Source organism: Microcaecilia unicolor, chromosome 2, assembly GCF_901765095.1.
Source record: "Microcaecilia unicolor chromosome 2, aMicUni1.1, whole genome shotgun sequence".
NCBI classification, from domain to species: Eukaryota; Metazoa; Chordata; class Amphibia; order Gymnophiona; family Siphonopidae; genus Microcaecilia; species Microcaecilia unicolor.
In genome coordinates this window covers 291372695-291400054 of record NC_044032.1, presented here as the reverse complement: position 1 = coordinate 291400054, position 27360 = coordinate 291372695, and the positions used below count along the sequence as shown (strand labels likewise).

At 49.4% G+C, this 27360-nt stretch overlaps 1 protein-coding gene across 1 annotated transcript in view; it reads right to left on the bottom strand.

Annotated features, from left to right (window-relative positions):
- The window catches only part of HUWE1 (HECT, UBA and WWE domain containing E3 ubiquitin protein ligase 1), a 1034695-nt gene that overhangs the window by 214644 nt on the left and 792691 nt on the right, over window positions 1–27360 (bottom strand). Inside the window, 1 exon segment of the mRNA XM_030194273.1 lies at window positions 12013–12115. Within this exon segment, the coding sequence (XP_030050133.1) occupies window positions 12013–12115 (103 nt within the window).

Genomic DNA, 27360 nt, shown 5'->3' with positions numbered 1-27360 from the left:
GTCGCGCGTGCCGCGGTGTGGAATCCCCGGGAGCTCAATGCCGTCTTTGCGGCGAACCGAAGCAGGTGCCGGTGGCAGCGGCTCCCCCCGAGTTGACTGCGGAGGTCCCGGCAGTTTCGGGAGTTGCTGGGGCAGTGGGGATGCCGCTCGGGACATCGTCGGCGGTTCCGGTTTTGGCGGGAACGGCCGCCATTTTGTCAGCGGCGCGCACTGCGGAATCAGCAGTTTTTGGGACCGCTTCCCCCGTTTTGGTCGCAAAAGGCCCGTCTGAGGCTCCTGGAGGGGTTGGTTTCCCCCCGGAGTTCGTGTGGACCCTCTATCAGGCATGGAGGACGGGACCCCCCCAATTGGAGGAGGGGGCTAGTACCTCTTTGGCTAAAAGACCAAGGGTGGATTGGTCAGAGGACGGGGAGTTTTTTTCTCCGGGTGGTTCTGACGGAGCTCTTAGTGAATTGGGGGACCCAGAGGGGTTTGAAGGTTTGCAGGATGCGGAGTGCCTAATTCCTGGTGAGGATCCCTCGGTGGTTCGTATTTTTCACAGAGATGAGCTGTCTGAGCTTATAGATCAGGTGTCGGCCACCCTTAAGTTTGATCAGCCAGAGGTAGCCATGGGGGAGGCTAGACAGGTGGATCCCTTAGTTAAAGGTATCCAGAGGAAAGCCCGGTCCTTCCCCATGAACAAGGACCTCCGGGATATGGTCTTTCAGGAGTGGAATGTTCCGGATGCGCCATGTAAAGTAGCGAAAGCCATGGCGAGGCTTTATCCTCTTCCGCAGGAAGATAGGGATTCCTTTAAGGCTCCCACTGTGGATGCCGTGTGACAGCAGTTACTAAAGCCACGGCGATCCCGGTAGACGGAGGTACCGCTCTCCGTGACCCCCAGGATAGGAGGCTGGAATCATTTCTCAAACGTAGTTTTGATCTGTCAGCTCTCGCCTTGCAGGCCTCGGTGTGTGGGGGCCTGGTAGCTCGGGCGTGTTTTCGCTGGGCCGAGAAGCTTCTGGATGATTCGGTGGATGTTGGTTCCTCGGGGGTTCAGGAGTTAGCCAAGCTGGAGATGGGATCGTCCTTTTTGTCGGATGCTCTTTATGATTTATTGCGGGCTTCGGCAAAGAATATGGCTATGGTAGTGGGAGCGCGTAGGGCCCTTTGGTTACGCGGTTGGGTCGCGGACGCGGCCTCTAAGGCTAAGCTGTGTTCTCTTCCCTTCAAGGGGTCCATGCTTTTTGGTGAGGAATTGGATAAGTTGGTGAAAGGTCTCAGTGATGCCAAGGCCCCTAGGCTTCCGGATTTTCGTTCCAAGGCGGCTTCCAGGGGCACTTCCTCCCGAGGTCGGTTTAAGGAGGCTCGTCGGTATAGGCCAGGGAGGTCTAGTGGGGCTCCTAGGGGTCGTTTCTTCCAGCGCACCCAGTCCTTTCGTGGGAGTCGTCGCGGAGGGCGTGACTTTTCCACGGGAGGGCAGGTCTTGGGGCGTAATGCACAATGAAGGTGTGCGGGCCCAGGCTCTGGTTCGGGTAGGGGCTCGTCTGAGTCTTTTTTACCAGAACTGGGCCCAAATCACTTCAGATCAGTGGGTTCTCGAGGTGGTGCGAGACGGCTATGCCCTGGAGTTCAACAGTTCACCTCCCGAAAGGTTCTTGGAGTCCCCTTGTCATTCGAGGCTCAAGCGGGCAGCTGTGCGGGACACGTTGGCTCGGCTGATCAGGTTGGGGGCGGTGGTACCGGTTCCCCTCGCTCAGCGCGGCTCGGGCTGCTATTCGATCTATTTTGTGGTCCCAAAGAAGGAGGATGCCTTTCGGCCTATCTTAGATCTAAAGAGGGTCAATGCAGCTCTCAAGGTTCCCTCGTTTCGCATGGAAACGTTGCGGTCGGTCATTGTCGCGGTTCAGGACGGAGAGTTTCTAACGTCTTTGGATTTGACGGAAGCTTATCTCCACATTCCTATTCGTGCTGCTCATCAGCGATTTCTTCGCTTTTCGGTATTAGGGAAGCACTTTCAGTTCTGTGCTCTACCTTTCGGACTAGCAACGGCTCCCCGAACGTTTTCCAAAGTTATGGTAGTAGTGGCAGCGGCTTTGCGGAGGCAGGGTGTTCTGGTGCACCCGTACCTGGACGATTGGCTGATTCGAGCCAAGTCCAGGTCGGAGAGCGAGATGGCTACTGCTCGAGTGGTTCAGTTTCTTCAGTCTCTGGGCTGGGTAGTGAACTTCGGCAAGAGTCATCTTGTGCCGTCGCAGTCGCTGGAATATCTGGGGGTGCTTTTCGATACCAAGAAGGGTCGAGTATTCTTGCCGGGTCCCCGGATTCGCAAGTTGCAGGGTCAGATTCGTCGGTTTCTGGCGGACTCAGCACCGACGGCCCGGGAGTATCTGCAAGTCCTGGGGTTGATGGCGGCCACCATAGAGGTAGTTCCGTGGGCCCCGGCGCACATGCGGCAGTTGCAGTCAGCTCTTCTCAGTCGTTGGTCACCACTGAGTCAGGAGTTGGACAGTCGTCTTCAGCTGGCGGTAATCCCACGCCTCAGTCTCCGGTGGTGGCTAGACACAGACAATCTGGAAAAGGGAATGCCGTTGGAGGCCCCGCAATGGGTGGTCCTCGTCACAGATGCCAGTCTACAAGGCTGGGGAGCTCATTGTCTCGGGCAAGTGGCTCAAGGTCGGTGGACTCAGTTAGAGGCTCAGTGGTCCATCAATCGTTTGGAAACTCGGGCCATTCGGCTCGCGCTTCAGGCTTTTCAGAGTCTCCTGTGCCGGAAAGCAGTCAGGGTCTTCTGCGACAACGTCACCGCCGTGGCTTATGTCAACCGTCAGGGGGGCACAAAGAGTCAGGCGGTCGGGGAGGAGGCGGCGTTGTTGTGCCAATGTGCGGAGAGTCACCTGCTAGCGCTCTCCGCGGCACATGTGGCCGGAGTGGACAATGTGGACGCAGATTACCTGAGCAGGCATACTCTAGACCCCGGAGAGTGGTCTCTGCATCGGTCGGTGTTCGAGCGCATTGTGTCGGTCTGGGGTCTTCCCGAGGTGGACCTGATGGCAACGGCCCACAATGCTCAAGTGCCGAGGTTTTTCAGTCGTTGGAGGGACCCTCGAGCGGAAGGGATCGACGCTCTGCTGGTGCCCTGGCCTCAGGAGTTGCTGTATGTTTTTCCTCCATGGCCGTTAGTCGGACGCGTAGTTCAACGCATAGCTCGGCACCCCGGACGGGTGATTTTGATAGCCCCGAATTGGCCGCGTCGGCCGTGGTTCGGAGATCTGGTACGGCTGGCGGTAGCAGACCCTCTTCCGTTGTCAGATTCAGTGGTGTTGTGTCAGGGCCCAATAGTTATGCCAGATCCGGATCGGTTCTCGCTTACGGCCTGGCTCTTGAGAGGCACAGGTTAAAGAAGAAGGGTTTTTTGGCCAGAGTTATCGCCACAATGTTGAGCTCTCGTAGGCAATCTACTTTGTTGGCTTATGTCCGGGTTTAGAGAGTTTTTGAGCATTGGTGCGCAGGTAGACAGGTTCTTCCTTTTCGTGCGTCTGTGACTGATGTATTAGAGTTCCTACAGGATGGTATGGACAGGGGTCTGGCCTTGTCCTCTTTAAAAGTACAGGTGGCAGCTTTGTCCTGTTTTCGGGGGAAGGTTCAGGGGAAGTCTTTAGCTTCTAGTCCTGATGTGGTTCGTTTTTTGAAGGGCGTTAAGTTGCTGCGACCGCCTCGGCGGCGGATGGTGCCTCCGTGGGATTTGAATCTCGTTCTGGATGCTTTGGTTAGGCCGCCGTTTGAGCCCTTGGTTGCTGTTTCGGACAAGGACCTTTCATTAAAGACGGTTTTCTTGGTGGCCATTACTTCAGCTCGGAGGGTGTCGGAGCTTCATGCTTTGTCTTGTAGAGAACCCTTCTTGATTTTTTCCAAGGAAAAGGTTTCGTTGCGGCCAGTACTATCCTTTTTGCCCAAGGTGGTCTCAGAGTTTCATGTTAATCAAGTCATTTCCTTGCCAGTTTTGGGTAATTTGGCGGGGGATACGGAGCAGCGTCGTCTGGTAAAGCTAGATGTGCGGAGAGTCTTGCGCTGTTATATTTCCAGAACTCGGGAGTATAGAGTTTCTGATCGTTTGTTCGTCCTGCATGGTGGTGCAAAGAAGGGCGCGGCAGCTTCCAAGGCAACGATAGCAAGGTGGTTAAAGGAGGCGATTGTTTCAGCTTATTTGCTAAAAGGTCGCTTGGCTCCTAAAGAGTTTTCGACCCATTCTACCAGGGGAATGGCGGCCTCTTGGGCGGAATGTAGCATGATTCCTCCGTTAGATATTTGTCGAGCGGCGGTTTGGTCTTCTTTGCATTCCTTTGTTAAGCATTATAGGATTGATGTGCATGCAAAGGAAGAGGCAGGCTTTGGGGCTGCAGTGTTGACCTCTGGCCTTCGTGGATCCCGCCCGTAGGATATTTACTGCTTTGGTACGTCCCACGCGTCTTGACCGGTCTGGAGGGTCGTGGAGGAAGGTGAAATTAGATCTTACCTGCTAATTTTCTTTCCTCTAGACCCTCCAGACCGGTCAAGGCCCGCCCTGTCTATCTGTCTGTCTGTATTTTAGGCCAGGAGGTATGGTTGGTCTGTTATTTCTTGGCAGCTGTTGATTGTTGTGTCTATGGATTCAGACTCTGGTTTACCAGTTTTTTGTTGGTTGGAGTCTGGACAGGTGTGACAGTGTTTGGTAGTCCACCTGTGGAAGCACACACGAAAAAAGGGACACAGTAAGAGAAATAAAGAAAGTGTCCAGTTGGCAGTGACCACGTACAGGGTTGCTCATTATAGTTAGTGTTATGGTTTCTCTGCTTTGTTAGTGTTGTACTGGCTAGTGGATGTACTGCACAGGTTATATATACAGTATTCAAAAGCTCAGTGTTTCTCAGTCTCCCTCTGCTGGTAGGAGGACATAACCCACGCGTCTTGACCGGTCTGGAGGGTCTAGAGGAAAGAAAATTAGCAGGTAAGATCTAATTTCACCATAAAGTTGGTAAATAGCTTTCTGTGGCAGGACAAAAAAACCTCATTTGCCTTATACCAAAGTTGCTCTTCCCAAATCTAAGGGTATTCAACTGTTTGCACATGCCTGTTTGATGCGTCATATCAATGATTGGTCATTTGTGTATTTCTATATGCGTATGTTGTATCTGTTTCTACTAATTTGACTAATAAACAATTAAATGAAGTAGAAAAGGAACTCCAATAAAATGACAGGAAAGATTCACCAGCTACACCATACACTCGAACAAGAAGTAAAACACTAGAATAAACCAACCAAGCTGCAAGCAGCCACAGAGGCACAATCACAAACATAAAACCTTTGCATACCAAAAGAGAATTAAACCACATTTCTGTTATATGATTGTTCTACAGTGCTGTTAAATGTGTGTATTTCTGATACTGTTTCAGGTTACTAGGTTTAAATTCACCATTTTCAAGTTTACCTCAATGATTGTATTTATGCTTTATTTTGGCCATTTTACTATTGTTACGCTGTTAACAAAATTGCAAGTGTTAGTGTTATGCTAAATTGTACCTGCTATACACTACCTTAGGTGAATCTCTTCATAAAGGTGGTCAATAAATCCAGGAAGGTAAGGAATTTGCCCTGCTATACTGAAACAATGACTAAGCGCAAAGAGTCTCCATACAGAATCTGGGAGTTCGTAGTGCTTGGTTCACTCTCTTCTGATCCAGAATTGGCCAAAGAGTTCCTTCTCTCTTTGGCACCATGAAAAAGTACCAACCGGTGCCCCAATCCTCCTGTGGAATGGGAATCACCACCCAAAGAGAAACCAGCATTTGTAAAAATCTCCCAGAAGGCCCAACAAGGAGACTCTAGAAAAGCACCCAGTAGAGAAAACACAAACTCCAGAGCACAATCTTGAGAACCCAATGGCCCAAAGTAATCTGAGCCCACCTTTAGTAAAACTACACCTGTACTGCAAACAGAAGGTGGGCCTCAAAACTTTCATTGTGTCCCATAACACTGATCTGGGGCAACTAAACCAGAGTCCCGGCCCCCATGTTGACCATCCCGAAAGGACTGGGCCCTCTGGTAGAACCCGTTCTTCTGGTTGCCATTAATCCTTCACAGGCAATAGCGACAAGCCTCCCTGAATGTGACTCAATGAGTTCCAGGTCTTGGTTTGTCATAGGCAGCCTCAGGACCTTTATCTCCCAAGGCTCTTAAACAAGGTTAACTAACTCTTCACCAAACAAAAGGTTCCCCCTGAAGGGGAACTTCCTTAACTGGGTTAAGGAAGCTACATCTGCAGACCAGCTTTGGAGTCCAAGAGATCTGTGAGCCACTACCCCCATGGCTATCAATTTTGAGGAAGCCCTGAGATCAGACAAGGCATCAGCCAAAAAGGATGCACCCATCTCAGTCTTAGAGATCTCCTGCTTTACTAAGGGATCAATCAGTCTGACAATCCACAACCCTTTCTGCCCAATGGTAACAGGCCCTGCCTACAAAACCCCCACAGATCGCTGCTTGTACCACCAAAATGGAAACATCAAAACTCTGCTTCAACATTTTCTCCATGCGACAGACTTGCGGATTGAGGCTGTTCTTCAATCCACAGAACAGTAGTCTTTGTTAATACAGATACCACTGCACCTACTGTGAGCAGGTGCAAGGTATCCCAGTCCACCTGAGAAATAGGGTATAGGCGCACCATGGAATGTGCCACTCGACATGGTGCATCTGGGGAATTCCTTTGTGTTTGAAAGACTCCTGAATATCCTGATGCTTATCAAAATGGCAGGGCACAGAACTGGAAGTGCTGCCTTAAGACTGCAAAATGAAGGAACTCTGCTGCGCCCGCCGAATGGTGATATGCAGGTCAACATTCCTAGATCTCACGGAAGCCTAAAATGCACCTTTTCTGACTGCTAAAATGAGCGACTGTAAGATATCCATGCAAAACTTTGGAATTTGAGGGCTCTGTTGACACTCCTGAGATCTAGAACATTCCTTCTAGGGCACTATGAAGTACTTTCCTTTTTTTTAATTGCTTATAAACTTTTATGTACATTTTCCACAAAGTACAAAAAATGGAATCAGCAAACAAGGCATTCAAATCATAAAGAAAACCAACTAGCCCACATCAATGGGAGATGACCTAACTCACAGAAAAGAAAAAAACAGAAGGAAATCAAGTTAGGCAAAACCCTAACATTAATTTGGTGTCTTACCAATTGAAGTACTCTTACATAATTCAAAAAAGATACTCCTCGTGATCACTAAAATATTGTTCCAATTGTAGTGAATCCCAAAAAATAAACTGTTAGCCCTGTAAAGAGAGAAATTTCATGAAATTTCAGGAAAAAAGTGGCAGACAAAGCAACCACCCTAGGTTTCAGTGCTAAAAAGAAGGCCTTACACCTAAGCTGAGTCGCTCGGGATAGATCAGGAAAAATATAAATTGCACTTTTTTTTTTTTTGGGGGGGGGGGGGGGGGGGGGAATACAATCAAATTTTTATCTAATTCAGAAGCCACAGTGACCAAAAGAGTGGACCTATCATTGATTACATCTTGAGTATCTTCCAAAAAAGCAGTCAAATCTATTTTGGATAAAACCTTTTGGTCAGCCTGAAATATGAAGTACTTTCATGAACCAAATTCACTGGGCAGTATTGCATCAAGGCCTGGAGCTGCACCAGCCTCTGCAGAGTATGACCGCTGCCTTTAGTGCCAACCGAAAAGGACTCACTAATCCTTGGTAATCTGGGTCCACCTGTGATAAAACCTCTGCAGACAACCTCCTATTGGTAACAGGAGATGGGCCCAGACATCTTCATTGGTTCTCTCTCACTTGTCCTGAAGTGAATGCCTTGTGTCCCAGCCAGCCTGCCTATCACCTTGAAAGTACTGCTCTCTCTGAAAATACCTCCCTTGCTAAGACCCACTCGATCTACCCAGGCGGTACCATTGAGCATCTCTAAAATTGTCCCTGGATATGTACCACCTTTCGAGCTACTCAGCTTATCTTCCAGCAAGCATGGGGACCTTAGCTTCCACAAGGCTCTTAACTCACACATTCAGGTTTTCATCAAATAGCAACTTACCATGGAAGCTGAGCTTGCTAAGCCTAATTTTGGATGCCATATCTGCTGACCTACTTCACAACCACAACTACCTGCGCACTACCATTCCTTTCGCTGAAGTCCGTATGAGATCATACATGCACCTGCCAGGAAGATTGAGACCATTTCCATCTTACTGACTTCCCTGCAAATTCTCTGCAGGGAATCTCCCTGATCACCTAAGATGAGCTCAGCCCATCAGAAACACATTCGAGCCCAGTGCTTCTCAACCCAGTTCTTAAGCACACCTAGCCAGTCAGCTTTTCAGGATATCCACAATGAATATGCATGAGATAGAGCTGCATATAAAAAAGGCATACAGAATGCCTCATACACTGGATGTAAACTGCAATTGGAACCCCCCTCCCCCACACACAATAGAAAAGCATTCTGCCTTGAAGCATGCTTAATCGCTGCCCAAAGCTCTATTAACTTGAGCAGCAGAGAGAGGGGCAGCTCCATGGGATGATCCAAAGTAGAGGCACTTCCCACTGAAATTAGGGCTGCTACTATCTAAGTTTGCTGCACATTCTTGGGCCTATGGGCTCAATAGGCGCTCTTTCCCAGGCCTCACTTTTGATTGCAAGGCTTCCCTGCCTCCTGTGGGTGACTGCAGCACTTTTCTCTCTCCCCTCTCCTCCCAACCTGACAATCTGGCCCGTAATCGAGCACAGTGCACGCAAATCTCTCATGTATTCATACTGTAGATCCTGAAAACCTGCCTAGCAAGGTGTGCCTCAATGACTGTGTTGAGAGCCACTACTCTGGAGGCAAGCTAACTCTCCCCAAACACCAGGCAGCAACCACAGAGAAATAATTTGCTGTTGGACTTATTTCTCTCTATTTTCTTTCCTCTGCCGGTCTGCCACCATCTGTCTCCAGCCAGGCACTCAAAATTCTTTCCCTAACAGCAGAGGGGGAAGGACTCAAGGCAGAAAACACTCTCTAGGCCACCAAAGGCAGAAGAGGAGAGGGGAAAGGAAGGGGATCAGGACTACCGTGACACCCTTGGGCAAACAATGAACCACACTGGCTCTAACCACTTGTAATATTAAGAATTTTCTTTCCCAGTTGAGTATGTTTTTTGTAATGGCTACTATGTTTACATGTGCCTCCTTTCCTCCCCAAGAAAAATGTCCCTGTCAACCTTACGTAGCTTACCTCTACCAGACCTGGGCTACACAGGTATGCACCCTAAAAAAAAAAAAAAAAAAGACTAGCTGGATATGGGCTGTAAAGGACTCAGAGGTCACATTGAAGTCAATAGTTCTCAGATTCTATCTGCTAGCAGACATGCATATACCCATGCATTTGGAGTAGTAGGTCCCTAAGGAAGACAGGAATGTTTTCATTTTCTTTAGAATAGAATACAAATACTGAACCGACTGGAACTGATGGGCTGAGATGCATGCATTTAAGCAAGAAAGTTTTTCAAAGGACTATGTAGCATCCACCATTTACTGGTCCTCACTGGGAGTGGAGGAGGAAGGGTGACATGGGGGCCCTGTTGGAATAAGACCAAATGCTGTTTTATTTTTTATGAGGCAGATTCTACCATGACTGCCTTGGGAGTTGAGGTTTATTCTTTTGTAACAGTAAAGCCTCATCTGATTTCAAGGCATCTTGGGACACAGAAAATTGATTGGGCAGGGGAAGGTTGCCATATCTATCTGGAGGATCTTGTGACATGGTAGGGATTGTCTTCAGATGTTTCTAAAAAAAATTCAAAAATCCCTAGGATTTCGTTTTATGGGACTGCTTATGTTTGTGTAAACAAGAGAAATCTGATTAGCCAATTTTAGTAAAGGGTGGTTTTGGTTGTTTTAGGGAAGGGGTTCAACAGAATCCCTGGAGGCATAGACCTGGTCAGAAACATCTGATGTACCTAAAGGATCCGTTTCCTAGGTAATATGGGGCACCAGTTCTTCTGTGTCATTGACTAAAATAAGCAGATCATGGACAGACATGGATCACAGAGGAAGGGCTGTGGGACACAGGAGAATAACTGAGGTCTGAGAGGCAGTGAGGCAATATTAGAGTTTCCTAACAAGAAATAGTCTAAACAATTTTTGCCATATCTATACCATAATGATGTGGTTGGTGGTGGGGTGGGGAGGAAGAGGAGGTGGGACTTTTGTATCAGTAGGTTGCTTTTATTTAGTGTATATTGGAGATAGGCTAACTATGCAGGAAAAATAACTAGAGAAGCAGGTGTTACTGGTTCTACATGGACACTCCTGCTTGTGACTTGGATTATCTAAGGTGCAGTCCATGGGATTTATCGTTTGCGCTCCATAAAGAAGCCTTATGAAGTAAAAACACCTGCAAGGTTGGAGCCATTGGCCAGAAGTTACAACCATCAATTATAACAACAATAAGGCAGAGGAGCCACTAAATACTTTTTTGAATTAGAGAGTCTGATTTGCTTAAAAAGAGTGATTTGCTGTGGAGGATTTACAGACTTCTATTTCACATACTTAGGAGAGGATCTATGAACTGAATCTCAACTCAGATAAGTGTGCATCTTGAAAAATTCTCTCTTATCTCTGGTAGTTTACATATTCAGTTTGCAAATTTAATTATTTTGAAGGGGTGTATAAGGTGATGAAGTATGGGTGAATGTAGTATTCAGCTTCAGCATCTGACATATGAAACTGTTTGAGCCTCTTCCTCCCTCCCCCACATCTTTTTTTTTTAATTGATTTAGTGCTATGGGTTGATCCAGTGCTTATATAAATTTTATTTATAGTGTTTTAAAAAAAATATTGTTTTCGTTTTGTGTTTTATCTATGATTACAGCATCTTTGTCTATGGGTAATGCTGCTAGTACTTTCTCCACAGAGTGAACACCAGGTTATTGGAATGGGAATCAGTTGTGCCCAGGTGATCAGTGCAGTTCCTGTTTCCACCTGCATCATGGTGAGCATCTTGTGCAATAGTTAAGAACTTTGCAGCAGCACTGAAACAGTGCTATGACATCCTTATGCACCATATGCCTTTAGCACTGCAGGGAGGAGCCTCAACAACATGAGATGGTCTGTGTAGCTTATCACTGGGTGCTTTAGGTGAAAAGAATGGCAGTGGCACCTCTTTACTGAAGCCTGTTGAGTGCATCCCGTTAAGTGAGATCAAGTTTAATGAAAACAGTATTGTAGAATGGGTATGTTTTTTGTTTTTGTGAAAGGAGAGCAAGCAAAACAATCTGGACATGCTGAGTGGATTAAATGGACTGACAGGGAGAACTGTTACCAAAAGGTCAAGAGCACTTGCACCTGCTCAGAAAGCCCCCTTAAATTTTTAGGGCTTCTATACAGCAGACACAAGTTGGGCAACTTGTAAGACACCTACGTGGAGCTGCTTTAACCAGCCAGTCCACAAAAAAAAAAAAAAAAAAAAAAAAGAGACGGATTTTCTCCCAGTTTCTGGTCACAACTTTCCACCCAGCAGCAAATATTTCTTCAATTGTACACAGGATTATCTCCCAAACTTGGGATTCGTGCCAAATCACCCTACTATAGCCTTAAACAAGAATTCCTGTTCTATTTAATAGTGCTTCTAATCTTTGAAAAGAGTTTCATTAACGAGCGATTCATGATTCACAAATATATGCTACAGTGTTGTCCTTTCCATTAAATTCCCTTCAACATTTATTCGTAGCCAATGTACCCATTCTATAAAAGTGGTCTGGGATGAAGCATTGCTTAAGAAATACCTGATACTGAACTCTTTTAGATTTCTGCTGGTTTGGCCTTTTCTCATATACTAACCCAATTTTCCCCTGATAGAGTGGTCTACGTGCCTTAACTCACTTTTTTAGGTAGAGTGCAATGGAGGTATTATACCTCTAAAAGGCTCTGGTCAGGGTGTTAAAGCGAGGTGAAAAAAAGGTTTGAAAAAGTTCATCTGCTGATCCCTACCTGGTATGGCTGCTGCTGCCACCCATCTGAAAGGTTCCTCCTCGCTGCACGGCTAAACGGGTATACTGCACACCACGGTTTCCACTCAGACGGCTAGTGAAAGCTGCAGTGAGGAAGAGAAGAGAAGAAACACAAATTCAGAATCCTGACTCACAATCTGATAGTGTTAATATTTTTTCTTCATTCAGGAACTGGTTAAGAGGGTAGATTCACAGACACACTATAAAGCAAAGTTGCTTACTTGCAACAGATGTTCTCCAAGGACAACAGGATACCGGTCCTCACAGATGGGTGATGTCACTAACAAAGTACAAGGTCTGAGCATTGCTCACAAAGCTGTAGCACTTTCTAGAGTGCTTCACCACACATGCAGAAATAACTACATCTGAACAGTAATGTGTGGGCCAGCTTAGTACTACTACTACTTATCGTTTCTATAGTGCTACTAGACATATGCAGGGCTGTACACTGAACATGTAAGAGATAGTCCCTGATCGACAGAGATTACAGTCTAATAGTAGCAGCTACATGCTGACTTTAAAAAAAAAGGGGTAGAATAGAAAAAAAATTCCAATGGGTATAAACACTTTTTGTACAACAGGCCATTTTATTTTTATTTAGACAAAGCCAACCTGGAAACAAAAAATTGAAATTAGCTCTTATCTGCAAATGTTATTTCCCTGAGTCCCTCAAGACCAGACACGTAATATGCACTCCTGCCAGCAGACAGAGACTAAGAATGACTGGTTTATGCTGTCACCCTATAAAGCAGTGGTCTTCTTTAATTTTTAAGCTGTGGATTCTAATAAGATGGAGAGCTGCCAAACATCTTCCCATGCAGGATCACAACACTGCTGACTAGTGTGCGGCAATGACATCCATTCCCACGAGCCCACTTTCAAACTTCATTGGGGAATATCCTCAAGGTTCTGAGCATTTCCAAATGAATTTTCTTTTGTCCATTGAGACATGTCTTATCCTGTTCTGAGCCTGGGTAGAGAGGCTGAGTAGCAGAAAAAAAAAAAAAAAAAGCCAGAAATACAATGGGGGCTGACAATGGCCCCTGGACCTTGCATTGAAAAACATTGCTAGGAGAAACTGATATCACCGAGCAGAGTGGCTACTTCAGTAGTGAGCTCCCATCCACCCATACCAATATTTAGATATTTCACTACCTAAGGCCAGCTTGATTTATCTTTTTTAAAAGTGAGTGGAGTGCAACGATTCGATGGACACCCGATTGGGCTCTATAGATCTGACCCAGTTTGCTTATGATGGCAGGTCTCACAGGCTATGTGGTCGGCCTAGAACAAGTAGCAGCACAAGCAATGGATCCAAATGGGAGGGTTGTCTCAGGATTTGTTTGGGTCTGGGGATGATCAGATAGTGGCCGAACATACTTCCTTTAATGAACTGAAAAACCGGCTCCAAGAAATAAAAACAGACATTAAGACAGTTTTCGTTCAGAGCTTGCGGTATAGGGAGCTGACCTGCGCAGTGAGATCTGGGACATCGGCTGGAGGAGATGGTTAGCAGGCTTGAAGAGCATGCAAAGGCAATGGGGTCCCTGGACCAGCAGGTTGATTTTTGGCTTGGTGCCCAAGAGCTCGCTGATAAATTAGAGGATTTGGAAAAATCGGAGCCGGTGCTGTAACCTTTGCTTCCAGGGGCTGCCGGAGATTCCTACCTACGCAGATTGTGAAAACGTGGTGCAATGGCTGGCTAGCTCGCTGCTATCGAAGGAAGAGATAAAGATAGACCCCAGCACCATCTTAATAAAACACGCACATTGGGCACTGGGAAAACCCTACCCTAAAGACATTATAGCATGCTTTTGTGACTTTAAGCTAAAGGAGCACATTTTGAAGGCAGCTCGTCTAACAACTTTCAGTGGGATTCTTACAATGTGGAAATCTATCAGGACCTTGGCCTTGGCCACCCTTAAGCGATGGGCGGATTTGAGGCCCTTTACTAAATGACTCTGTGAGCTGGGATTCATTATAGATGGCAGCATCCTTTTGCTGTTTTTTTTTTTACAAAGATGGCCATCTCCACCAGGTCCGGTTCTTGGCTGAGACCCATGAAATTCTACCTTAGGGATAGCCCTCTGTTATGCCGCTGGCTTCAGGCTCAAGTCGACCCTCTTCAGTATTGAAGTCTCATCCTAAGTGGCAACGGGTGACAAAGGGCCATAAGTGCCTGCAGCGCCACCAATTGGCTGATCAGATACTTGATCTCCGAGATTGCTATAGACTTTAACTAATCAGCAGCAGGGGATTACCCCGGGGGAGGGGGGGGGGTGGATTTCTCCAGTTTTACTTGTCTTTCTGATATTTGGAAGCAGTCTCGGGTTATACCTGGGACTGTCAACCGGTTCATGAGGTTCTGGTAGTGTCACTTCAGAGGGAAGTGGTAAAACGATTTCTTCCCCTTCCCGTATTCCTCCCCGATGGTCTCCCTACCAGCAACGATTCACAGTAAGAGACCGTCTCCATGGCCTTCCTCCTGCTGCGTCCCACTCTCTACTGCAACTTCCTGTTTAGCGTCAAAACAGGAAATTGAAGTAGAGAGGGTGGGAAGCGGCAGAAGGGAAGCCACAGAGATGGCCTCTGACTGTGAATCGTTATCGCCTGCCAGTGTCGGCTGCAGAAACCCACGAAGGTTCCTGACTTGACTTATGAAAACCACTTGACCCCTGAACATGCTCAAAACAGAAAGCTAAGATACTTACCTGTAGCAGATATTCTCCGAGGACAGCAGGGCTCTTATTCTCACAAGTAGATAGACGCCATCCTGTGTTGCCCGGTTATTGCAAGAGGAAAAATCAGAAGCGTGAGCCACACTCCAGTGCGCATGCGCGAGTACCTTCCAACCTACCGTGCGAACACACCGCTTCAATTTAATACCAAGCAAAAACAAATAAAATCATGGAATAGACAACTCCACAGGAGGTGGGCGGGATTGTGAGAATAAGAAGCCTGCTGTCCTTGAAGAGTACCTGCTACAGGTAATTATCTTCGCTTTCTCTAAGGACAAGCAGGCTTAACCATTCTTACAAGTGGGGAATCCTTAGCATCCAGGCTCACCCGAAACAACAAACACTGGTCAACTGGGCCTCGTAACGGCGAGGACTTAATGCAGATTAACTTGAAAACTATATACAAAATAGATGAGAGTGCAGCCTGGAACAGAATAAAACAGGCCTAAGAGGGTGGAGTTGGATTCCAGACCCCAAACAGATTCTGCTACACTGACTGCCCAAACAGACTGTCGCATCGGGTATCCTGCTAAAGGCAGTAATGAGATGTGAATGTGTGGACTGAAGACCACATCGCAGCCGTACAAATTTCTTCAATAGAGGATGACTTCGAGTGGGCTACCGACGCAGCCATGGCTCTGACATTGTGAGCTGTGACATGACTCTCCAAAGTCAGCCCAGCCTGGGCATAAGTGAAGGAGACGTAATCTGCTAGCCAATTGGCTATGGTGCGTTTCTGTCTGAAGGGTCTCGTCCGCTCCATGTAAAAGGCCAATGCTCTCTTGCAGCCCAAGGTGTGCAAGCTGTTTTCGCCAGGACAGGCATGAGGATGTGGAAAGAATGTTGGTTGGCAAGACGATCGACTGGTTCAGATGGAACTCCGACACCACCTTCGGCAGGAACTTAGGGCGCATTCGAAGGACTACTCTGTTTTGATGAAATTTAGTATAAGGTACATCCACTACTAAGGCCTGAAGCTCATTGACCCTATGAGCTGAAGTAACAGTCACCAAGAAAACGTCTTTCCAGGTCAAGTACTTCAGATGGCAGGAATTCAGTGCCTCAAGAGGAGCTTTCATCAGTTGGGTAAGAACGACGTTGAGATCCCATGACACTGGTGGAGGTTTGACAGGGTGCATTGACAAAAGCAAACCTCTCATAAAGTGAACCACTAGAGGCTGCCCAGAGATAGGCTTACCTTCTACAAGCCAATGATAGCAATAATTGTACTAAGGTGAACCCTTACGGAGTTGGTCTTCAGACCACACTCTGATAAGTGTAGAAGGTATTCAAGCAGGGTCTGTGTGGGAAAAGAGAGAGAATCTATGGCCATGCTGTCACACCAGACGGCAAACCTTCTCCATTTGAAAGAATAACACCTCTTAGTGGAATCTTTTCTGGAAGCAAGACCCGGGAGACACACTCCGAAAGACCCAAGGAAGCGAATTCTAGGCTCTCAACATCCAGGCTGAGAGAGCCAGAGACTGGAGGCTCGGATGTAGAAGCGATCCCTCATTCTGGATGATGAGGGTTGGAAAACTCCAATCTCCATGGTTCTTCGGAGGACAATTCCAGAAGAAGAGGGAACCAAATCTGACATGGCCAGCAGGATGCGATCAAGATCATGGTTCCTCGGTCTTGCATGAGTTTCAACTAAGTCTTTTCCACTAGAGGTATAGGAGAATACGCATATAGACCGGTTCCCCAATGTAGGAGGAGGACATCTGACGCTAGTCTGTCATGGGCCTGAAGCCTGGAACAGAACTTAGGGACCTTGTGATTGAGCTGAGTGGCAAAAAGATCCACCAAGGTCTTGTGGGCTACGCCCATATTTAGGGACCACTTGTGCGGTTGCATTACCCTGCTCAGCCTGTCGGCCAGGTTGTTGTTTATGCCTGCCAGATAAGTGGCTTGGAGAAACATGCCATGTTGGCGAGCAAAATGCTACACCTGGATGGCTTCCTGACACTGAGGGTGAGATCCGGTGCCTCTCTGCTTGTTGGTGTAAACATAGCAACCTGATTATTTGATACTCTGAAAGCATTTACAGCATTTACAGCGTTCCAGAACGCTCAAAGTTCCAGGAGATTGATCTGAAGATTCGTTTCCTGGAAGGACCAAGCTCCTCGAGTGTGAAGCCCATCTACATAAGCTCCCCATCCCAGTAGAGATGCATCCATCATCAGCACTTTTTGTGGCTGATGAATTTGGAATGGAACTCCCAAGGTCAAATTGGGCCGAATTGTCCACCACTGAAGAGAGCATACAAGCTCCGGGGACACTTGGATGACATCTAGATTTACCGTGGCCTGATGTCACTGAGAAGCCAGGGTCCACTGAGCAGATCTCATGTGCAGGCGTGCCATGGGTGTAACATACACAGTGGAAGCCATGTGGCCCAATAATCTCAACATCTGCCGACCTGCTGCGATGCCCAAACTTTGGACGCCAGGGACACAAGATTGCTCGCATCTCCAGGAGGTAGGCTCGTAAAGTCCTTGTGTTGAGCAGGGCTCCTATGAACTCCAATTGTTGAACAGGAAGGAGATGGGGTAGTTCATAACAAACCCTAGTAACTCTAGCACCAGAATAGTCATCCGAATGGACTCCCAAGCACCGTACTCCGAGGTGCTCTTCACCAGCCAATTGTCAAGATAAGGGAACAAATGAACTCCCAGCCTGCATAGCGACGCTGCGACTACAGCTAGACACTTGGTAAAGACCCAGGGAGCTGATGCGAGGCCAAAAGGCAACATGCAGCACTAAAAGCGATGTGTTCCCAGCTGAAACCGAAGATATTTCCAGTGGGCTGGAAGTATCGGGATGTGCATATATGCATCCTTCAAGTCCAGAGAGAATAGCCAATTGTTTTACCTGAATCATGGGAAGAAGGGTGCCAGGGAAATCATCCTGAACTTTTCGCAGACTAGGAATTAGTTCAGGACCTTTAGGTCTAGGATGGCACACATCCCTCCTGTTTTTTTCTGCACAAGGAACTACCTGAAATAGAATCCCTGTCCTTCTTCCCCTGGTGGAACGAGTTTGACTGCATGGGCTTGGAGAAGGGCAGAGAATTCCTCTGCAAGTAACTGCCTGTGCTGGGAGCTGAAAGAATGGGCTCTCAGTGGACAATTTTGGGGGCTTGGAAAGCAAAAATAGAGGGTGAATCCAAGCTGGATTATTTGAAGAACCCACCGGTTGGAGGTTATGAGAGGTCACCTTTGGCGAAAAAATTTTAACCTCCCCTCAACCAGCAAGTCATCTGGGATGGACACTGTCGCTATGCTCTGCTGGAGCCAGTCAAAAGCTCGTCCCTTGCTTTTGCTGGGGAGTAGCAGGGGCCTTGGACTCAAGCTGATGACGAAAACGAGCGTGCTGTGGTTGAGCCTAAGCAGGCTGGTGGGCTGCAGGAGTGTGTCTACGCCTATAGTAATAGGGAGCACTCAGACTTACCAAAATACCTTCTGGATGAGGAGGCAGTTGCAGAAGACACCTAGTGGGAAAGAGAAGACATAGCATCAGTATGCTTCTTGATTTGGTCAGCGACCTCATTGACCTTCTCTTCAAAAAGGTTATCCCCCGGCAATGGGCATCCGTCGACCTCTGCTGAACAGAATGTTTCAGGTCAAACTCCTGGCTTTTTTTTTTTTTGAGAGCAGCATCCACCACCATGGAGTCGTGAGGTAGCTGAGACCTCACCAAGCCAAGTTCCCTGTGGATCCGATACTGGGTGTTAATTTTCTTGGGGACCACAGGGAGAGGCACCCAGTTCCTAACGAGGACTGCCTCAAGTACCTCGTGGAGAGAAGCCGTCACTGCCTTCTACGGGGAATGGAATGGCCTTAGCCATTTCCCACACAAAAGCTGTGAAGGGCTCAGATGGGATCCCACAGGACTCATCGGAGGGAAAGTACCTGGGATACTCTGCTGATTCCCGTGAACGCTCTTCCTCGGTGTCGGATTGCACCTCCCACAGGGATGTCCGAGACCGGGCCCGCCTCGATGACAAGGAACCATGTCCTCCAGAGCAGTGTCAAGGAACTGGCTCAAATCTTGACTCCGGCGAAGCTTCCTCCACTGGTCGAGGGGGTGCCGACCTGGGTGGCAGTGAACAGCAGGGACGTAACAGAAGGAACAGCTGGCGCAAACACCCCCAATACAGACGCACATCGCTGCATGAGGCCATCCAGAAGCTCAGGGAGCAAGGCCCAGGTGCACTCAACGAGGGCCACCATCAGAAAAGGCTGTGGGGCCGGTTGCAGAACTGCTGGGGCCGGTGCGGGAGAAGGATCTCAGCTGCTAGGAAACGCATGCGATGGAGGGCGAGCGGTCCTCCTGGTGTCGACACTTCTCAGGTGCCGCATCCCTCGGCGCCCTGGAGCTCCCAGCACCAAGTGTCAGTGTAGATCGGTGATGGTGCTTCTTAGCCTTTGCCCGATTGCATGTCACACGTGCTCCTTGGACGACGTCGAATCCTCCTGTCACCTCGGGGACGGGTCTGATGATGACTGGTCCCCCGGGGGAGGGGGGGGCCTGCATAACAGGAGGCCTTGAGGCAGGTGGAGACCCACTTGATGCCTCACTGCTCCCAGTGTCTCAGAGTCTTGAAGCAGCCATCCCTATCATGACTCCCGTTGCTGGTGCAACACTTGACGCTGACGCCTCCAACCTCGATGCCGATGTTGAAGAACTGGACTGGGCTCCAAAACTCTTCACGCGTTGAGCCTCCTGGGAAACCTGAGTCCTCTTCTTCATACAAACGACACAGTTGGTAGGGCTATGGTCGGACCCAAGACACTAAAGACACCAAAAATGGGTGTCTCTTCCCGAGATGGTTCGGTTGCACCAGGTACAATGCTTGAAGCCACGGTAAAATTATGTATCATACCTGATAATTTTCTTTTTCTTAATCATAGCCGATCAATCCAAAGATTGGGGGGTTGTGTCCATCTACCAGCAGGTGGAGATAGAGAGCAATCTTTTGCCTCCCTATATGTGGTCATGTGCTGCCGGAAATTCCCCAGTATGTCGATATCAAAGCTCCATCCGCAGAACTCAGCACTTAGAGAATTACACCCACAAAGGGACACTCTGCCCAGCTCACCACCGCCGAAGCAGGGGAGGGGAAATATTCCAGCGCACCACCGTCGGGGTGGTGGGCGGGAAACCACACCCGCCGACGCGAGGGGAACTTGGTTATCCTGCTACCGCAACCGTGGGAGGAGCTGGCTTACCCTAACACCGCCGAAGCGGGAGGGATACAAAGCTACCCTACAGCCGCACGAAGCGGAAGGGAACGCTGGCATAATTTAATTATCAATCCAGCCACCGCCGAAACAGGGGGAGAGGAAGCAGCAGCTCACTATAACACAAAATCGTCTCAACTTGAAGAGACTTCAATTGGAAGAACTTGAACACGAAGTCCTCGTGAACAGGAAATGAAGACTGAACTTGAACCTGAAATATAACCAGAACACAAACAATACAGATATCTAGGAGGGGCTATGGATTGATCGGCTATGATTAAGGGAAAGAAAATTATCAGGTATGATACATAATTTTACCTTCCCTATCATCAAGCCGATCAATCCATAGACTGGTGGGATGTACCGAAGCAGTACTCACCCAGGGCGGGACATGGAAATCCCTGAACGCAAAACTGAAGCCCCAAACTGGGCCTCGGCCCGAGCAGCCACATTCAAGCGGTAATGCCGTGAGAAGGTATGAGCCCACGACCACGTAGCTGCTCTGCAAATCTCTTCCAAGGAGACAGATCTGGACTCCGCCATCGAGGCTGCTTGTGCTCTAGTAGAGTGTGCCTTCAGCTGAATAGGCGGAATCTTCCCCGCCGCCACATAAGCTGATGCGATCGTCTCCTTGACCCAACGTGCCACTGTAGGCTTAGATGCCTGCAGGAGGAGGAGTGGCCTAGTGGTTAGGGTGGTGGACTTTGGTCCTGGGGAACTGAGGAACTGAGTTCGATTCCCGGCACAGGCAGCTCCTTGTGACTCTGGGCAAGTCACTTAACCCTCCATTGCCCGCCGCATTGAGCCTGCCATGAGTGGGAAAGCGCGGGGTACAAATGTAACAAAAAAAAAAAAAAAAAAAAACCTTACGAGGGCCTGCGAACAGCACGAACAGATGATCCGACTTCCGGAAATCATTGGTCACTTCCAAGTATCTGATGATGACCCGTCTAACATCCAGGTATTTGAGCGCAGGGTACTCCTCTGGGTAATCCTCCCTATGAAAGGCAGGTAGGTAAAGCTGCTGATTCACATGGAATCGAGAAACAATCTTGGGCAGGAAGGAAGGCACTGGGCGAATCGATACTCCTGCCTCAGTGAATCACAGGAACGGTTCTCTACACGAGAGCGCCTGGAGCTCGGAAACTCTTCTGGCTGATGTGATAGCCACCAGGAAGATTGCTTTCAACGTTAGGTCCTTCAGCGATGCCCTTGGCAAGGGCTCGAAGGGCGGCTTCTGCAAGGTCCATAGTACCAGATTGAGATTCCACGTAGGCACTATCGAGTGCAGAGGGGGGCGCAGGTGATTAACTCCTTTGAGAAAGAGTACCACATCCGGCTGTGAAGCCAGGGAAGCCCCCTTCAGATGACCCCTGAAGCAAGCTAGAGCCGCCACCTGGACTTTCAGCGAACTGAGCGACAGGCCTTTCTCCAGCCCCTCTTGCAGGAACGCCAACACTGAAGATATTGGAGCAGTGTAGGGCAATATAGAGCCTGCCTCGCACCACGACGCAAAGGTACGCCAAACCCTGGCGTAAGTGGTGGAAGTAGAGCGCTTCCTCGCTCTCAGCATAGTGGCGATGACCTTGTCTGAGAAGCCCTTCTTCCTCAGCCGCTTCCGCTCAAGAGCCAGGCCGTAAGATCAAAGGGGGAGGGATCCTCCATCACCACGGGACCCTGATGTAAGAGGCCCCGCTCCGCTGGCAGCCGCAGAGGGCCGTCCACCGAGAGTCTGACTAAGTCCGCATACCAGGGACGTCTGGGCCAATCCGGACCTACCAGGATCACCTGGCCTGGATGCTTTGCCACCCGGCCTAGCACCCTGCCCATCATGGGCCAGGGCGGGAACACGTAGAGGAGCTCCTGTGCCGGCCACTGCTGGAGAAGAGCATCGACTCCCAGAGATCGAGGGTCCCGTCCTCTGCTGAAAAAACGCGGCACTTGGCAATTGGCCGAGGACGCCATCAGATCCAGGCTCGGCCGGCCCCAGCGTTTCGTGATGTCCAAGAACGCCCGAGAAGACAGTTGCCACTCTCCGGGATCCAAGGTATGGCGGACTGAGAAAGTCCGCCTTGACATTCATGACTCCCACAATGTGGGCCGCCGACAGCTGTTCCAGATTCGCTTCCGCCCACAGGCATAGCTTCAGGGCCTCCTTAGCTAGAGGGGCGCTCCTGGTACGATTGACATAGGCCACAGCCGTGGCATTGTCCGACAGGACCCGTACAGGCCTCAGCACCAGTACTGGGAGAAACTCTAGAAGCGCCAACCGAATGGCTCGGAGCTCCAGGAGGTTGATGGACCATTTCGTCTCTGCAGGAGACCAGAGCCCCTGTGCTGTCCGTCCCAAGCAGTGGGCTCCCCAGCCCGTCAAGCAGGCGTCCGTCGTGACGACGACCCACTCCGGGGTCGTAAGAGGCATTCCTGCGGACAGCTTGCCTGGCCTCAGCCACCAGCTCAGCGCCTTACGCACCGCTGGATCCAAAGGAAGGCGTACGGCGTAATCCCCCGAGACTGGAGTCCACCGCCGCAGAAGAGAGTGCTGTAGTGGTCTCATATGAGCCCTGGCCCAGGGCACTACCTCCAACGTGGCCGTCATGGAGCCCAACAGCTGCACATAGTCCCAAGCTCGAAGAGTAGAGGAGGCTAGGAACTGGCCCACCTGGGTCTGAAGCTTGACGCTCCGGTTGTCCGGCAGGAACACTCTGCCCACTTGGGTGTCGAATCGAACTCCCAGATACTCCAGGGACTGAGTTGGGCGCAGCTGGCTTTTCTCCCAGTTGATGATCCATCCCAGGGAGCTCAGAAGAGCAATGACCCTGTCTGTAGCTCTCCCGCACTCCGCATAGGAAGGGGCTCGGATCAGCCAGTCGTCCAGATAGGGATGGACTTGCACTCCCTCCTTGCGGAGGAAGGCCACGATGACTACCATTACTTTGGAGAAGGTCCGCGGAGCCGTAGCCAACCCGAACGGGAGGGCTCTGAACTGGAAATGTCGGCCCAGCACTGCAAAGCGCAGAAAGCGCTGATGAGGCGGCCAGATGGGAATATGTAGGTAAGCTTCCTTGATGTCCAGGGAGGCCAGGAATTCTCCCTTTTTCACCGCAGCTATTACGGAGCGGAGGGTCTCCATCCGGAAGTGCCGAACTTTCAAGGCCTGATTGACTCCCTTGAGGTCGAGAATAGGCCGAGCAGATCCTTCTTTCTTTGGCACCACAAAGTAAATGGAGTAGCGCCCCTTGCCAAGCTGATCTACTGGCACCGGGACCACCGCGCCCAGGCGGATCAGGTTGCTCAAAGTCTGCTGCACGGCAGCTGCTTTGAACTGAGACTTGCAAGGAGAGTTTACAAACCCGTCTCTTAGGGGTCAGCGGAACTCTAGCTTGAAGCCGTCTCTGATGACTTCCAGAACCCAAGCGTCTGAAGTTACCCTGGTCCACTCGCCCAGAAACGAGGACAACCTTCCTCCTATCTGCACTGGGCCATGGACCAGGTCCCCGTCATTGGGTACGCGACTCTGGGGGCGGGCCAGAGGACGAACCTCCGGGACGGCGGTCCCTACGAAAGGAATGCTGCTTGGGGGAGAAGTTCCATTTGAAGGAAGCGGAGGCAGAGGAGGCCGACTTGCCCGGGCGATACAGACGGGCTTCCTGGAATCGGCCCTTAGAGGAACCAGGATGGGCACTGCCGGCCCGAGTCCTGACTTCCGGCAACCTCTTTGCCCTTGGACGTGCCGAGCTCCGTCATGATCTTGTCCAGCTCGTCCCCAAAGAGCAGCTTGCCTTTAAAAGGCAACTTGGCTAGGCGAGATTTAGAGGCATGGTCAGCAGACCAGTGCTTAAGCCAGAGCCACCGCCGCGCAGCGACTGTCTGAGCCATGCCCTTGGCCGAGGCTCTCAAAAGATCATACAGCAAGTCTGCCAAGTAGGCCATTCCGCCCTCCAGGAAGGGTCCGAGGGGGAAGCCCGCTGCAAAACAGTCAGGCACGCCCTAGCCACGTAGGAGCCGCAAACCGAGGCTTACAAACTCAGAGCGGCCGCCTCAAAGGACGACTTTAAGGCCGCCTCCATTCTCCTGTCTTGGGCGTCCTTCAGGGCAGTGCCACCTTCCACCGGCAGTGCCGTTTTCTTAGTCACGGCAGTGATTAAGGAATCTACCGTGGGCCAGACAAAGGCTTCCCGTTCCCCCTCAGAAAAGGGGTACAGACGGGACATAGCCCTGGCTACTTTCAGGCTCGCCTCAGGGGCATCCCATTGCTCTGAAATTAAGGTCTGCATGGCTTCATGAACGTGGAAGGTTCTAGGCGGGTGCTTCGCTCCCAGCATAATGGCGGAGCCAGTAGAGGCTGACAGACAGCCTTCCTCCAGAGAGGCAATCTTCAAAATGCTCATGGCCTGCACAAGCAGGTTGGGCAAATCCTCTGAGCAAAAAAGCCGCGTTGCAGAGGGGTCGTCCGCTCCATCCGAGCGGGGATCAGTCTCTTCTATCGATTCTGCTAAGGATCTCTGGGAGAACTCAGACACGCTGCCGTCATCCACATCAGAGGAGACCGAGTCCCCCGAGGGTGGAAGATCCACCCGAGGGCGCTTAAGCATAGAGGCCTCATCACCCCGATCAGAGAGGTGGGCAGGGGCAGTGTTCTGCATAAGAAAGGCCTGATGCAGTAGCAAAATGAACTCAGGGGAGAAACCCCCCAGTCTGTGCATTTCTGCAGCCTGTGCCGTGGCCCTAGAGGTGCCCTCCATCTGCGCTCCCAGTAGCGGGGGAGAGGTGTGTTGCGCGTCCAAAATGGCGTCTGGCGCGAAACTCCGAGAAGGAGCCGCGCGGGAAGAAGGGCGTTTTAATTTCGCCGACTTCTTACTGTCGCCCGATTCAAGGGCGACCAAGCTGTTAACGTCTCCCATCTCGAGGGCGGCCCAAGAAGAAGCCGACCGAGCCGCGTGGCCGGTCACGACCGGGAGGGCGGCCAGCAGGGGATGGGCGCCTAAGGCGGGAAAGGCCGCCGCGCCGGAGGAAAAACCGGTGAACTCTCCCGGTTCCGAAAGGGCACCCAAAAAGGGCGACTCTACCTTCAATCCCCCCGCTTCCCCGCTAGGCGTGCGAACACGTTCCGGGGAGCGTCTTTTCGCACCCTTGCCATCCGCGGCCAGAGCCACGTGGAGACCGTTCGGGGAACCCCCTGCCCGCTAGTAAAAGGTAAAAATTACCTGCTTCTTGCTCCGAGCAGCGACGACTTGTTCCAGTGAGCAGCTGCAAATGGACGTCCTTTTTGAACGTTTAAAAAAAAAAATTTTTTTTTTTGTTTAACGGAGCCAGCGGGAGGGGGGAGAAAGGGAGGGACCTGGCACCACCAGGTTTGCACTTGCTCACGAAGAGCCCTCAACCCCAGGTACTCAACAAAACCTAAACAATTAGGCTTGGAGACCTAGCCAGAGCTGCTGCTGTGTGACCACACACCTGCTGAGATAGAGAACATACTGGGGAATTTCCGGCAGCACATGACCACATATAGGGAGGCAAAAGATTGCTATCTCCACCTGCTGGTAGACGGACACAACCCACCAGTCTATGGATTGATCGGCTTGATGATAGGGAATGGGTTTTTGTGGACATGGAAGGAAAAATGGCTTCAACAAAATTAAAAGTCACAATGGTACCTAAAAAGGGGAAAGTCACAAAAAGAGAGACCTGACCAGGCATGCCTAAAACGGCCTGCATTGAAAATGAAAGGAAACAGACACGGGGCAAAAACTAGGAAATAAAAGGAAAATAAATTTTATATATATATATATTTTTTTTTTTTTTTGAAGCACAATGAAAAGAAAAAGGCGGCGGCGGCAAGAGGGTATGAAAACTGCCGAAAGGCACTCAAAAAAATTGCTCTACCAGGCATCTGAGACGCAAGCAGAAAAAGACAGCTGTTTCTCATGGTGCGTTTGTGTGGCAGGTGGGAAGGCACTCGCGCATGTGTGGAGGAGCACGTCTCGTGCTCCTGAAAGCTCTAGTTTTTTCTTCTGGCAATTTTGCTGAACTGGGCGACACAGGATGGCATCTACCTACTTGTGAGAAGAAGCAAGCCTGCTTGTCCTCTGAGAATAATCTATTTGTACAAAAGAGATAAGGTGAAGAAGTAATTCCATATGCCCCAATGAAAGGACAGTTTAATTTGACTTACAATGTTTATAATACCAGGTTTCCCAAGGCAGATTACAACAACAGTTAAGATGAACCCATCAGTAAACAGGATATCCTCACTGAAATTTGGCCATGTATCACTATTTGAAGCTGTTTTATTAATATTTAGTTTTTATTTCATGATATTTATATCTACACATGGGAAGCTTTCGAGTGAGCTCCAAAAATAGCCCAACAGCCAAAAAAGTGCGTGTGTTTCTCCCTGAGCTATCTATCTATGGACTGTGAGGGTCCCCCCAAGGTATCTGCAGAGCACAGTGGGGGGAGGGGGGCCCGTAAGCTAAGGAGCAAATTTAGTGTTAATTATTCAAAATTTTTTTTATCTCAAATCATAATTTCATAAAAATGAAATATCAATACACAAAATACATTAAGAGAGGTCCCTGCCCCCCAAAATCTCTATTTTAAAAATAGAGAGAAAAGCAGCACTTCAAATTTCCGCAGCAGCCTCCTATCTCCCCAAACTCGGCTGTCTCTGACCTTCACAACCCTGAAATATGCTCAAAACTGAATAATCCATTTGTGTATCTAAAATGTAAACTTCTACAAAACAGATAAAGTAAAGATGTGATTCCATGTGCCCCAACGAAAGGAGAGTTTAATTTTACTTCCGTTTAATTTTAATATATTCCATCTTTATAACACCAGGCTTCCCAAGGCAGATTACAACAGTTAAGATGTACCCAACCAGGTAACAGGATACCCTCACTGAAATTTGGCCATCTGTCTTGTATAGAACAGTACAGAAAAATGAGCACAAATGCAGACTGCTTGGAGGGCTTAACCCTATTTGATAGGCCGCATTCAGGCAGTCAAAATGATGCTTCTTACCAAATTGCTTTATTGCTTTACCTATTCATGGCACTTCCTATCTCCCTGCAAGAAAAGTTTTGGGGGGGGGGGGGGGGGGGTTGCGATGAAAGGTTTTTGCCTTTATCTGGAGGAGACTGCTGCTGAGGGTCCAATGTGAGGTGCTGTACCAGTTACGAGCCCAGGGTAGAATGGGAGTCCCCTCCTTTTATCATTGCTATCAGGCTGTACACCTTAGAATATTAGCTGAATAGCTTCAGGGTTCTGGCAAAGTGTGGAAAACTCTTGAACAAACTTGGCTGGTCTCGTTCCACTTGTGGGCGATACCATGGCTCCCAT